The 15064-nt window shown below is 47.4% G+C and overlaps 1 protein-coding gene across 2 annotated transcripts in view; it reads left to right on the forward strand.

The window, feature by feature from the left end:
* Positions 1-4453: 4453 nt before the first annotated feature.
* Positions 4454-15064, forward strand: part of DPYSL2 (dihydropyrimidinase like 2) — a 53560-nt gene continuing 42949 nt past the window's right edge. The window contains exons 1-2 of one of the 2 annotated variants that reach the window (XM_030290138.4): positions 4454-4530; positions 5388-5757. In XM_030290138.4, coding sequence (XP_030145998.3) covers positions 5407-5757 — 351 coding nt within the window. In that variant the 5' untranslated portion in view covers positions 4454-4530; positions 5388-5406. Of the gene's footprint in view, positions 4531-4817; positions 5019-5387; positions 5758-15064 lie in introns of those variants that run through there. The other variant, XM_030290139.4, reaches the window with a different exon arrangement.

Below are 15064 nucleotides of genomic sequence, written 5' to 3' on the forward strand. Positions count from 1 at the left end.
CATTTCCATTTGGGCCTTTGGAAAATCCTCTGCTAATTGACTCAATATTTGTACTATTGCACAGACCAAAATTGTTTGCATGGACTAAAACCCACTGGCAACAAAATCTGAGTGGCAGAAATTTGCTAGGGCTATTTATATTAGCTAAGGTCGCTGAGGAAAAAAAAAATAAAGGAAAAGTGAGGCATAGGATAAACAGAAATAAAAAGAAGCATGAGGAAAAAAATGATCTTTTTCTCAGCATTTGAATGGGCTGTATTCATTTATCAAAAGACCTTCTGCTGGTCTTTAATGTTCCTGAAATAATGTGTCTCATCTTTGAGTGCTCACTGCCAAGGAAAGCTGTCAGCCACTCCAGCAATTACCCTATCCCAAAGGAAAGTTGGTAAATGATTTCTCTGTGGACAACTTGGCCTTTCAGATTTTGTGCTCTGCCAGAACAATTTCCAATCCAATTAAACATTTTAGGATTCGGTTGGATTTTTAATACTCAAGGAATATTCTGGAAATGGCATTTATTCAGTGCCACCTCTTGATCATGAGCCTGTGTCTTAGAAAATTCAAATGCCAGGGTGAGATGCAGGGAGCAGCAATATTTTTTTTTTTTTTGTGAGGCAACACACAGAAAGAGGGAGCCCAGCTTCTGGCCAGGCAGGGAAATTAAGATTATTGCAATGGCACATGCAACAAGTTGATCCTTTTAAGGGCTGCATAATTTTGTAAGCAGTGCCGGTTGCAGAATTCAGCACAGCCTAAAACAGATCCTTGCTCTGAGCATCCCTAAAATGTTGTTGATTTCTATTCAAGCTTTGCTGAGCTTCTCTTTGAGCATCAGAGTGGTTTGGGTTGGAAGGCACCTCACAGATCATCCCCTGCAGAGACCCAGGCTGGAGCTCTCTAAGCCATCCCTTCAATTGCCACAGTGCCTTGTACCAGGTTTCTTTGCACATTTTCACTGGAGAATTGACTCAGTGGAGTTCTGCTTCTGCAAATACCCAAATTTCACTGGGATCCTGCCTTGCATCATAAATCTTGCACCCACTGGAAGTACAATAATTAATTATTTGCAATAGGAAAGGCCCCAGATTTGGAAGTAGTTGCTGTCATTTAGTTTAATAATGGCAATTTAATGGTGGAATAAACTGCTGTAATTTCTGTCTGAGTTCTTAATTGTTAAATAATGAAGAAAATTCTGGATTTGCAGCAATTATCTCACCTAAGGATGGAAGACAAATAAAGCAACATGGAGCTTATATTGGCTTGTTTCTGATTCAAAACAAGTTTGATTGTTCTCTTGGAAGCAACTGTGAGAAAGAAACGGAATAAAGCACCATTAGATATTTCATTCATGAGGAGTGGAATCAGAGAACCCCAGAACAGTTTGGGTGGGAAGAGACTTTAAATTCCACCCAATCCCACCCCCTGCCATGGCAGGGACACCTTCCACTATCCCAGTTTGCTCCAGGCCCAACCTGGCCTTGAACACTTCCAGGAATCCAGGAGCAGCCCCAGCTGCTCTGGAATTCTGTCCACACCCTCACAGAAAGGAATTTTTCCCTAATATCCAATCTAAAACTGCTCTCTGTCAGTTTAAAGCCATTCCCCTTGTCCTGCCACTCCTGGCTCTTGTAAAAGCTGGGATTTCAGATGGAGCAGGAGATGAGAAATCCCTGCTCACCACTGGTGTGACACAGGCATCACCCCGTGCTCCTGAGTTTTTCCTGTCAGATTCCAGGGCTCTGTGCACCGAGGGAGTCTCAGCATGAGAGTAAAGAGACAATTTCCCCCTTGTTGGACAAGCACTGCCTATCTCTGTGCTCACATTTCCTTTCTCTCGGTGTAAAGTTATTTTTGCAAAAGAAAATTGTGCAGTCCAGGCTCTTTGTGCTGTTCCTTCTCCTTGTCTCTGCCAAGGCAAATCCCCAGGCAGGGATTGTCTCCTCTCACGGGGTGCTGAGTGCTGAAGGCAGGAAGTACTTATGGCACTCAGGACTTTTGTGCAGGAGCATAAAAGGATCTTAAATTAGGCCGATTCTGCCACTCTCCTCTGCAGTTTCAGGTAAGTGCTCTATTCATCACTTTTCTGGGCTGTTATTCCTGGTGGAAGTCACTTCCTCCAAGGTGTCCAGAGTTTAAGGATGTTCAGAAAATCTGAAGAAGTGTTTCTATTTAGTTTCCCACTTTTGTTCCTTTTATCAATTAATATATCCACATACTATATTGTAAATTTAACCCATTTTCATCTGTTGCTAAATGGTTTATCTGCAAATAAGCATTCAGCTTATTCTATTCTGCACACCCCTATAACTGATCCAGCAAGAACTAATTAATGCTCATTATGGGAGCAGAATAAAAAGCTGCTCCACGGAGACTGAAGCTGCCAGTGTGATTCCAACTGCCCTGAAATACTCAAAAATGAGAATAAAGCCAAAGGAGGATGTCTTTTTGCAGTTTGGAATGTCTGAATTTCCTCTGGGTGATTGAAATAATTTTTGGGTTGATACGGGAGATCAGCAGCAGATCAGCAGACACAGGTGAGGCCTTCAACAGAGTTGCCATAAGCCCAACTGGAAACACAAACCTCAAATAACTGAAATACTGCTGAGTGTGTCCTCAGTGCCTGTGGAAGGGGGAAGCACTTGGAGATGGATATTCCGTGTGAGGTTATCTGTCTGTTGTGGGGTTATTGTGAAAGAGTCAGATCTGTAGAGCAGGAAAACTCGGCCTTTGGGGGTGATCTTTACCAGCTCTGAGACATTTGGAGGATTTCATTCCTGTCTGGATCCCTGCACAGCCTCTGGCTTTCCTGGCAGATCCTTCCCAGCCCTCCACAGAGCCTGTGGCCATCTGAGCATCTCCCAGGGCTGTGCCAAGGGATGAAGGAGCTGCATTCCAGCTGTCCCTGACAGCCACTGCCTTCATCTCAGCACCATCACTCCGAGGCTTCCCTCCTGCTGGAGCCTCCACCAACACTTGCCACAGCTCCGGTGCTGCCTCATCAGCAGGGCTCTGGCAATTAATATTTATAAACCTGAAATAAAGCAGCACTTGTGAGTACCTGAGAGACCATCTGTTGGGCTCCAGTCCCCAGCCAAGCACTTGAGATCAGCATGGCTGTAACCCTGCTTGGGTCCTCGGGGATGATCCCAGGAGGGGAAGGAGGTGGGGCTGTTTCCCTGGAGAGCCCCTGCCTTTGGATTCCTCCCTCCTTCATTAGTTACCAGAGCACATCATCCTCATCCTTCAGGGCCAAGATGCAGGCTTTTTTTTTTTTTTTCCTTTTAGTCTGGAGTCTTTTATCACTGCACTGTGCATTTATTACTGGTTGTGACCTTGGCTTTGGTGATTTTCCACCTTTTGGATACAAATGCCTTGATTTGGGTGTGGTTTGCAGGGAGAGATAGCTCTGGGATTATTATTTTTTAAATACACCATGATTTTTTTTTTTTAGTGTTTTCTGTTTTGTTTTTTTTTTTTTTAAGTCTTGCAAAGGTGCTTGGATCTATTTGGATACAGACACCTCTCAATTAACAGTTAATGCACGCATGTGCAAAGATGCCTCTCAATGAATAATGCATGGCAATAAGCAGCCTGGCCACTGGGTTTGGCCCGCACAAATATTGCATATGGATTATTCTGAGGGCCCCAAATCACACATAAAAAACGCATTATCAGGTGGAGACGGCCACGTTCGACCTATTGTACGCTGCACTTCTTACCTTTGTGACCAGACTGGCTCTACTCCCACGTCCCCAGGGGCTCCCAGGGTCTGGGGGCTCCACTGGAAGAGTCCCTTTGGGAATGACCCCAGCCCTCCCTCCGCCTCGCTGTCCCTGGAGCGGCTCGTTTCGGTGCAAACCCCGGGGGATAAGGGGCAGAGGATGCCAGGATGAGCAGCAGGCGCTGGGTTGGAGCAGAGCAGCGGGAGCCGGGCGGGCTCCGGGCTCCGAGCCGCCCCACGCCGGGCACGGGTGGTGCTGAAGGGACAGCGCCGGTGGCTGGGCCGGGACCGGCCGGGCCCACGTCTCTCCCTTGACCTCCACCCCTCTCCCTTGCCCCCATCTTCCCTCTTCCCCATCTCCTCTGCGCTGCATCTCTCTTCTCCCTCTGTCTCCTCTCTGCTCCCCACCCTCGCTCTGCCCCCATCTGCTCCTTTCTCCCCCATCTCTGCCCCAACCTCTCCTCGCCCCCATCTCCCCCCTGGCCCCATCTTCTCTCTACCCCATCTCTCCCTTCCTCCCCATCGTTCCTCTGCTCCCATCTCCCTTCTGCCCCCCTCTTCCCTTTGCGTCCCTGCCCTTGCCCCATCCTCCCTCTGCCCCCATGTCCCCCATGTCCCCATCTCTCGCAGGGTCACTGTCACCACGGGCAGGAGCACGCGGGGCTGCTCTGTCTCCTCCTCTAGAAACCTGCCCTGAGCCGTAGCCGCCTTTGGCTGCCTCTCCTCCTCTCCCGCAGGGAGGAACCGGGGTCTCCCGGCACTGCAGAGCCTTTACTGACTCCCAAGGTCAATAATTTTACCTTCTGGAGGTAAGTCCCCGTTGCCAGCTCGTTTTCCCCCCGGTTCCTATATCCCTCTCCCATCCTTATCTCTGTTTCATCCTCTCTTCAATGCCACCCATCAGCCCTTTTCCCCCCTGAGGAGGGTCTGCACCAGCGAGCCCCAAGAAGCTGAGTCAGCGTTCTGCTCCCAAGCCCCGCTGACCCAGCTGCGATCCCGCTGCTCCCGCCCTCGGGGAAAGTGAGGAACAATGGGATTCCCGGAGCACTCCCATTGCTGGGCTGGGGGAGGCAGGGAACGGGCAGAGCCCCTCGCCGCCCTGCCGGGCAGGAGGAGCGGCCGGAGGGGAGGAGGTGCTCGGACCCCTTCAGCCTCCCGGAACAGCGAGACCCGCACGCCGGGGAAGGGGAGGGCGAGAGGTGGGTGTGAAGGGGGCTGTTGCTCCAACCTGATCGAGTCCATTTGCCACTTCACCACCCGCATCACTTCCGGAGCAGTCCTCAGTTTCTGCTGCAGAGTGAGCTTTTTTTTTTTTTTTTTTTTCCCCTTCTCTCTCTCCTTTTCCCTCCCTCCGCATCTGGATGCTGGGAACTTGAAGCCTCCTCCCTTTATTGCAGCAGGATCTGCCCCATCCTTGCTTAACTTTGCGCTGCATCAAAGAAAGAGAGGAGGAGAGCGAGGCACAGGCTGGCGGTGCCGATGGGGGCAGGGGACCTGCCGGGCACAGCCCTTTGCAGCTGATGTTGCCGTATCTCTAGGACCCAGATCCGTCTCTTTCCTACCGCTTTCCTTTTTTCCCTCCCCACCTCTTCTCTCCGAGTGTGTGTGTGTGTGTGTGTGTGTGTGCAGGATCCTCCTGGTTACCGCTGTTGTTATTCCCCCTTAGCAGGGAGACCACCCCAGCCATGGCAGAGAGGAAGCAGAACGGGCGGCAGGGCGAGGAAGAAGAAGTGCCAGCCTTCTTCAAAAACCTGGGCTCGGGCAGTCCCAAGCCTCGGCAGAAATTCTGTGGCATGTTCTGCCCGGTGGAAGGCTCCCTGGAGAACAAGACCATCGACTTCGACTCGCTCTCGGTGGGCCGCGGATGTAACAAAGTGGTGGCAAAGCAGAAGGATGTTGCCCACCTGGGTCCAGATGCTCAGTCCGTCTATTCCAAGCAGAGCGGGAAGGGAGGGGAACCATCTGTTGAATTCGGGAGAAAGGTGGAGATCAGGAGTGCCACGGGGAAGGAGGCGCTGCAGAACCTGAATGACAAGGTGGGTGCATATATAGAGAGATATATTTATATATATATTTATATATGTTGTGTGGGGAGAACTCGGGCAGGCGATAGGCTGCAGAGAGGACGGATCCTCTCCACCTGCAGCCGCTGGCTTTTATGTCCCCTGCATCCGTGTGGCAGCAGCATCTCTCCAGAGCCTTCCCTCCAGAGCTCGGCCGCTGTCCGCTGCTCTCTGCAGGTGTACGAGAGGGGGGCACAAGAAGAAAGAAGATCCCCCCACCCCTCCCCCGCACTCACAAACACCCCGCCCTGCCCTCCTGGCTGGGGAGAAACAGCGACTTTTTTGTTTCTTAGGCAATTCCCCCAGCACGAAGGTAGGGAAATGCCCCACCCAGGCAGGGAATGCAGCTCACGGAATAGAAACGCGGTTGTTGTGAGCAAAGAGCATCACTGAGCCTGCACCTACCGGGATCAAATCCCTGCAGGCTTCTTCCAGGGGGACTCCTGCCCTGCTGCCAGGGGGGGACAGCAGCCGGAGCGACCCCGGGGAGCTGCATTTCAATGCCAATTTTCGGCAGGGCTGCCGGCTACAGTGGGGATTTTTGACTCGGGAAGATCTGGGACTTTCACAGGAATGAGGCATCCTTGTAGCAACCCAGAACTCCTCCCAGGATTTTAAGAGTGCTGCAGATACTTCTCATTCTCTGGATCTGCCAGGATGCAATAAAGCCCATTCTCTTCCAGAGGCAAAACCCACTGAGCCCATAGATCTGCCTGAGCATGCCCATCTGCTTTCCTCAATAGATCGATTTAAACCAGCTTGACTCAGCTGGGAGCCAGGAAATACTCAGTGCACACCTCTGACAATGCTGGCAGAGCAGAAAAGAATGAATGAAGGACCCACCAGCAGCCTGCTAAACTCCAGCTATAGGGCAGGAGTTCCTCTGAGCATCTCCCCGTGGGTACAGAGCAGCCCTTTCTTCTGGGAGCTGCTCCTAGGATGTGCCTTCTGGCTTTTAATTCTGATATGGATTGTGTATGCTGGGCAGAAGTCTGCCTGCAATTCAGAATATGGGCTTGTTCACTGCTTTTTCCTGCTTTCAGAAATGTGAAGTATTACTGAAGGTAATATAAAAATATAACTTAATCAAATGTATTAGTTATAAAATATAAACTAGAGGCTCATCCTCCCCAAATCAGGCTCTGTTGCAGTGACCTGAGGGCTCTATCCAGCCGTATTTCCACATGTGAATCACTGGTGTTGCAAAGAGCTCACAAAGACAGGCACAGATTTTCAGAATTCCCACACACCAGCCCCAGTGAGGAGGAGGATGTGCTCCACAATGCTCCAACCCTGGTTTCCCAAACCCAAACGAAAATTTGCCACTACAGATGCCTCAAGTTTGCTTGATCATGCTGGAGTGTCTATTAATGGAATAACTTTCCATGATTAATTAGTCTTGTTGGACCAATCAAGGTGCATTTCAAGAATAAAGGGGTTTTTCATCTCGGGGAGTCAAAGGTTCTGTAATTCATGACGTTTTAAGAGCTAATTTTGGACTATCTGATGTCCTGTGGGACATAAGTATAAGCAGGATATACATTAACTCTGAAAAGATAAATTATTTTCTGACCAGTATAATAAAAATTTAAGTACAACATTGTGCAAAATCAGAATCCACTGAAAATATTAATAATATTTTTAAGTGTGTTTTTTGTTCTATTTTTAAGATTATTGTCTAAATGTTAACTGAGAGGATGAAATGATGGGATGGTACAAAACATTTGAGCTGTTTCTCATTAGCTTTACTTAACACTGATGCCAATGGATCATGATGTGAGGAGTGGTGAGCACTGGGGTAAGTTAAGTCTCTTGGGATAGATGTCATGCTATGGATTGGGAATTTATTGCAGGAATGTTTTAGCTTTGGTTTTCCAGCTGACTGCACCCATAGCTTGAATCAATGGTTAAATCCTCAGCAAGCAAAATTGGCTTTATGTGTTTAAAACTCAGTCATCCTTTCTGTCACATATAGAAAAATCTTGTCTTAATCCCCTTTGAAATAGTTAACAAAGCAATATGGACAAGCTATTTTTTATATTTTTCTCTGAGGTCTCAACTGTCAAGAGGATAAAAAAGGGGATGCAATTATTCCACATTAAATTGCAATATTTTGTTTTGTGGGGCAAGATAAGGGCAATCAAATCCTTCTGTGTCTGCCTTGCCTGGGACATTCTGTAGCCATCTATCACGTGTTGCCCCTGGGCTGTGCTGCCTCATAATTCAGGGTTAAGATCATCTCTGGAGGCACCAGGAAGGCTCAGCTCAGTTCCAGCAGCGTTTGCAGCTCCGTCTCTGCTGGCCAATTCAACAGGTCTGCAGCTCAGCTTGGAGCCAAACTCTGCTGCTCCCAGCTGCCAGGAGAACTGCCTGCGCTTCTGTTTCCCATCTGAACTTTCTCATCTCCCCTCCTGGGGCTGTTCCAGTTTCTGGAGCTGCTGGTTCAGTGTCTGGGCCCAGTGCCCCGAGCCCTGACCCCAGCACTGGGATGTGACCAGAACAAAACCTTCAGGTGTGGGATCCCTTAAATGAGGCAAGAGGGCCTTGACCTGGCTCCCAGGAGCTGCTGTGCACCTGGAAGATCAATTTCTGCAGTGGGATTTACCCACAGAATTATCCAGGTTGGAAAAGCCCTCTGAGAGTTTCAAGTCCCAGCTGTGCCAAATCCCCAAATTATCCCCAGCTCAGAGCTCTGAGTGCCACATCCAGGAGTTCCTTGGACACCTCCAGGATGGGGATCCAGCCCTCCCTGGGCAGTGCCAAGGCCTGAGCTCCCTTTCCATGGGGAAATTCCTGCTGGTTCCACCCTGAGCCTGCCCTGGCCCAGCCTGAGGCCGTTCCCTCTGCTCCTGTCCCTGTTCCTGGAGCAGAGCCCGACCCCCCGGCTGTCCCCTCCTGGCAGGAGCTGTGCAGAGCCACAAGGTCCCCCCTGATCCCCCTTTTCTCCAGGCTGAGCCCCTTCCCAGCTCCCTCAGGAACTCTCCAGCCCCTTCCCAGCTCCCTCAGGGATTCTCCAGCCCCTTCCCAGCTCCCTCAGCCTCTCCCGGTGCCCCAAACCCTTCCCCAGCTCTGTTGCCCACCAGCTCTGCTTTGTAGTCGTGCAGGAGCTGGAAGGTTCCTGGTCCCAGAGCAATCACTGCTGGAATGGCATCCCAGGGCAATATTCCCCTTTTCCTTACATGACAAGTCTTGAGAGAGGGGCATTCATCTGGGGTTTGAAAAACTTTGGCCATTGATTTCTTGAGCTGGGTCATTTCTCCCAGTGTATTTCTCAGATTTCCCATATCTGTAATTGCTATGCCTTCCCCCTGCATTTCTGAGAGAATGACCACATTTTAGGGAACACCTACAGAGAAAAACAAGGTTTAATTGCAAGAGAGATCACCAGGACTTTAATCTGCTTTGCAGAGAGAGTCTGAGTAGCTGCTCAGACCCTACAAGACCTGGGATCCCAGATGTCTCCTTCATTTGCCATCTCGTAGTAACTCCAGCGGTTCAGGTGTTTTCCCTGTGCCCCTTTAAATTCCTTTTTTGCCTCCCTTAAAACAGTTCCTGGCCCTTTGGGAGGCACAGAACACTGTGTGTAAACTGCTGGTCTAAACCAACAAAGCCTATTGTAACAAATAACAACAATGAATAAACAGACAGTAGGAAAATGTTTTTAGTTTAGAATTGATAGGAAAGGACTCACTTGCAAAACACTGTCATGAAGCTTGTGACATGACTGGACTTTTTCCTAAAACCTCAAAGCTCTCAGGATCATGGTTGTTCATTCCTGGAGAGAAATAATGAATAACAGGATGTTGTTGAGAGCTCAAATAATCACAGACTCTGGAACATTAATGGAACTGTTGTCTAAAACAAAGGAGCTGTTCCAGACAGCTGGAAATGCAGTCCTGAGTTTAATTTGTTACAATGCCTGCAATTTTTCTAGCCTTGTTTCGACAATCATTGCTTGCAAAATAATCATAAGGGAGGATGACTTGCATATTCTTCCAATGGATCAGGGTGGTTTGTGAAAAAAAACAAAACAAAACAACAGTGAGGAGCAAAAATGCCAAAGTCCTCTTAACTTCTTCTCAAAGCCATCATTCTGCACAGCTGCTGTTCCATACATCCAATGGGTGTCTTCTGGGGTGGTTTTACACACAGAATTTACTAATACCACACTTCCATGCAGGAATGAACAAGGGGTTTTGATACAGGGCCAATGGATTATTTGGGTTAAAGATTTGATGGGAAAATTTAAACGCTTGGAGCCAGATCTCCCTGCTCGGCTTGGAGCTGATCCAGGCTGCATCCCAAGGGATAAATGCAATTTCTGGCACATGGGAGTGGCAGTTTGGTGTGCCACCCTTCTGCCACCTCCCTGGACACCATTTAACAGGCCCCATCTGGTTTTTAGTAGGTGCTGAGCAGTCATTTAGGGTCTGCCTAAGGTTTTTCACCTGCAGGGCCGTGTGTGACTCCTTGTATCACACATCTGTCTTGTGGCACATCAAATCTGGGTTTATCTCCTGGGATGTTGTTGCAAAGTCGGGAAATGACATTGCCAACAAAGTTCAGGTGGGGTTGGGGGCATGTGTTCTCATGAACTCTCTTAGCTTATAAAACAACAGCATTTGGGAGCAGTAAACCACCAAAACCCAAACCTCTCTGCACTTCTGTGTGATTGTCAATGTCCTGTCCTGCCATCCCTCCCAAAGAGCAGCAAGGATTCTCATGGTGGGAGAATACAGGCCAAAATTCCATTTTTTCCCTGAGTTGTGATCATCCTGCACCTCAGAGGAAGGCAAAGCTGGCTGGCACAAGCAGGGACAGCCGTGGCTGAGAGTTTGGTGCTTTGCCCTCTAGGTTTTTGGGGAAGGAGAAGGGATTATAATGTTAAAAACCTGTACAATCACTGAAAACAGCCATTTCTTAGCACCTACCCATGCTCCCCATGGGCCTGGGGGTGCAAGGGGATGAAAGGGAAGAGGTAGTGACAGTAAGGCTGGAATGTCCCATGCCTTTATTCCAGAAATCCTGCAATTCCAGAATGTCCCATGCCTTTATTCCAGAAATCCTGCAATTCCAGAATATCCCATGCCTTTATTCCAGAAATTCTGCATTTAGCTGTGGTGCAGGTCAGGGCAGGATGTGGTTTGGAGAGAACAGCAGATTTTTTCTTTGAATTGTACAACCCCTGACAGAGCAATCCCTGTCTAGAACCCTGAAGAGAGCCTGGCTCGTTGCTGGGTACATGATGGGGAATTGTTTAATTGTTAGGATTGTTTAATGATAATTCACATCATGGTGCTCAGGACATTTCCTCTAAGAAACACACTGCAACACTAACAGCCTTCTTCAAATGCTATTTTTGAGCCTCCTGAAGGGGTTCTCTGGATATTAAAAGAAAGAAAATCAATTGTAAGGTTATTTTTAATTTGCAGATCGAATGTACATTTTGATTGACCTGTTTGTGTGGCTAGAAAGGGAATCTTACACTCATAAAAAGTGATAGTCTGTATGAAAAAAAAAAAAAAAATCAGAAAATCAGGCTGTTTCTCCGAGAAGCTGTAGGATTTTTACCTCCTCATAGTAACGTGTTTGACCCCCATGGTAATTTCTATGCTATAACTCTTAATTTTAATTTTCTGCTCTAATATAATAAAACAAGAGATGTCTGTTGTCAAGCACAACTCCCCTCAGTAATTTAATTTACGATGATTAATGAAGGACAGTTCTTTCATAATCTTTTGGGAAGGATAGATGTAACTCCTCCTACCATGTATCAGCCTGGATTTAATCCTCTCTGCACTTCCTAGGATGCAGGATGTTCCTGGATCCATGGAAAACTCCTTTAAAATAATTGAGAGTTGGAGCAACAATTAGCATTGGCAGGATCATGGCAGAAAATTAGGGCCTGATGGGTGAACTCCTGGAAGCTCTTTTGGCCCAGTTTATTTAAATCCTTCTCTGATCCCTCTTTTCATTAAGTTTTAAAATGGATATTTCCATTTTCAGGTTTTTTATTTCATGGCAAAACACGATTGTGGACACACCTTTAAGTATTCAGTAGGAGTAGAAGCAATTTGAGTGTTGCAGAAATTATGTGGGCTTTGTTGCCATTACACTAAAATTCCACAGAGGAAGAAACTCTTTTTAATACTTCTTTTCCCAACCATCCAGTAACTCCACAGTGGGAATAAAATTCTTTTCCAAGTGCTATATGGTAGTTCACAGAATCTGTGAGTTAAGATTCAGAGCTGATGTAAATTGATTTCCTCTGATGCCTGTGCTGATTTATTTCAGCATGGATTTATTCTGATGATTTTAGCATAGATTATCACTGCACAGAGACTCTCATATTCCTGTGCCATTTTCCCTCTAGACATTTGCAGGATATAAATTTAGACATATATATATTCCTTTAACATGAAGTAAGTTTTTGCAGCCAAGAGTCTCACGAGAAGTGCTGCAGCAGCTGGGCAGGAAGGGCTGATGGAAATCCAGGCCAATACTCCCCCAAATACACAAAGAGGGTCAGGGACACTCTTGTATTTCCCTTTATTAGCATTGATTAGACAGTGCTCATTAATGTGACACCTTTAATTTTATCCTGTTCAGCCCCTGGTGTGCGTTAAGAGACCTGTGGAAGACAAAGTGCATCAGCATTATCCAGAAATCCCATCACTTCTCAAAATATCCTAGCACTGCTGGAGGGCAGCAGGGCTGGATAACTTTCATGTTATATCCTGCCAGGATTTAACATGAAAGTTCAATTCTTGACTTTTAACAAAGGACCCAACTCCTGCCCCTGAAATTTTGTGAATAGTGACTTTTCTTCATTTAACTTGTGGGGGAATTTATGCAGAAACTAGAGATTTACCAGAGGAATTACTCAGAGAATTGTGGAATGGTTTGGGTTGAAAAGAACCTTAAAGCTCAGCCAGTTCCACTGGACCAGATTGCTCCAAGCTCTATCAGAACTAACCAAAAAGATGCACTTAAGTAATTCCAGGCTGTTCCCCACTTGTTCTCATCCCATCACTGTCCATTAGCTCTTCCCCTCCTCGTGTGAGATTATACAATAGGCAAATTCCATTCCTCACCTTTTTTTAACAAGGCCGAATAAACCAGTTTTTACTGGTAATTTAAAACTACAGTGATTTAAAAGTTACTTATTTTGACGTTTTAGCTCATCATTAAAAGCAAAGAAAATTGGGGCATATCAGTGCACTGTAATGAAGCTAAGAGACATGCTTGGGAGCTAAATCATGCTCCTAGATCATGGAAGTTTTAAAAATTTGGTGCTTTTTAGTTGTTGCATTTTCAGCAACTGTGGTTTTCCAGCCCTTTAATCTCTGAATTTACTTCATTCTTGCATTACTTAGGTTCTTGCAACAAGGTGATGAGAAAGACAAGCTAAGTGTCTCCTGAAGATTGGTTATTGCTTTGTGACCCTAGTCACTGCTGGATCCAAGTTATGGAATAGATGATTGTGGAATACTCAGTGTTCAAGAACTGCTGCTCTGAATTAAGCCCATGTGCAGTAGGATGCCTTTTTAAAATAAAAAAAAAAAAAAGAGAAAATTCGAAATAGGTGTGTTTGGGCAGCTGAGATGGGCTCTAGGTGTGTTGGTGATCCACTGCCCAAGGCCTGGGTGCCAGCTCCCAACCCTGGGCAGTGTGTGATTCCTCTCTGGTACTCTCCTACCTGCAAATAAAAGGCATGGAACCATTCAGACATTAAACTGAGGAGGAAAACAAGCATCAAGGAGAAAAAAAAGGAACAGTTGCACTGTCTAAATTTGAGACCTGATGTAGGTTCTTGGTGCCATGTTCTGAGCAAAAGTATGTTAAGGTTTCAAATCTTCTTCAAGCACACATCAGAGGCTCAGGATAACTCATTCAGGGTTGTCTAGTTTAATCATTAAATCAAAATAAACCCTACAGGCTGACAAATTAATAATTTTGTCACTGTCATAATAAGCCACTTTTTCATTTATTGCTAATTGGATATTAACTGACACATCAGCTCCTTAAATGTTGTGTGATATACCTATACCCAGGAAAAACTACTTCCCTATATTCCTTAGAGCTTCCTGTGAATAAATGAACATAAAAGGTCCGGGTAGGAGTCTGTTTGACCAGATGTTGTCTTTATAATGATTTACTGCTCTCCTAGACCAAAGGTTTCATTTCTTAGTGGCTGTGTGTGGTGTGTTTGGATACGGAGAGATCACAATTTCGTGGCAGGCAAAGATGCAGTTTGTGTGATGTGAAATTCATTGTGAATGAGGGAAGGTAAGTCTTTGATCATTATTAGTTGTAATCTTCAAGCAGAAGTGAATTTGTGGCACTGAGTTCTCAAAAAATTGTACTGTACCTTACCCAGCACAGCTGATGTCAGAGGAACCCGCTTGGCCACGGATCCCACCACCCTTCCCTGCACTGAGACAAGTGCGCTGTCAACAACGAGGAGATATTTATGCCATTTAATGCATTTCTTTCCTTGAAGTACCAGCTTATGGAGTTCAGGGACTGAGAAATTTGACTCCAAGTGTGACTGAAACATGGAACACGGAGTTGGCAGCACTGCAGTAGTAAGGAATGGCCCGGGAGACCATGGAGAGGACAAGCACGGCCGGGTGCGTAGCTCTGAGCCCACATTTCCCTGGCACTCAGGTTTCAGGTTAGTGACCACAGATGTTTGGGGGGGGTTGGATCCGGGCTGGATTTTCTGGACGAGGTATGGGAGAAGGCAGAATGGGCAAACAAAGCGTCGGAAGCGGCTTCAAATCTTTATTCCCCCCACCCTCGCCTATTTGCTGTTCGGGAGCGCCAGGAAGGGCGGGGTAGGACAAAGACGGTGGAAAGCAGCGAGTTCCCCCCGGGCATCCTCCGCTTTTCCGTGCTCGGAGGGGATGGAGGCTGCCCGCACCCCGGGAATGGGGATGGACCCCGCTTCTCCCGGGATGGGAGTGTCGGGAATAGCGGGCTCGTTCCTGCTGCTCCCGGGGGATCTCGCAGGGGAATAAACGGGGTGTGAGCATCCCCCGAAGGGCGCATTTCGCACAGCCCCGCCCAGCGCTGCAGCTTACTAAGCCGGGCCCACGGGAAGCGTTTCGGTGGGAGCGGGGGGCCGGCCGGGCGGTGCCTGGCGTATCCCGATGGATTCCGGTCCGTGTATCCCGAGATATCCCGAGCTATCCCGAGCTAATATCCCGACATGATATCCCGACATGATATCCCCACATGATTCCCCGACATGTCCCGCCCGCCGCCGGGAGCGCGC

The sequence above is a fragment of the Taeniopygia guttata genome, chromosome 22 (genome assembly GCF_048771995.1).
Source record: "Taeniopygia guttata chromosome 22, bTaeGut7.mat, whole genome shotgun sequence".
Classification (NCBI taxonomy): Eukaryota; Metazoa; Chordata; class Aves; order Passeriformes; family Estrildidae; genus Taeniopygia; species Taeniopygia guttata.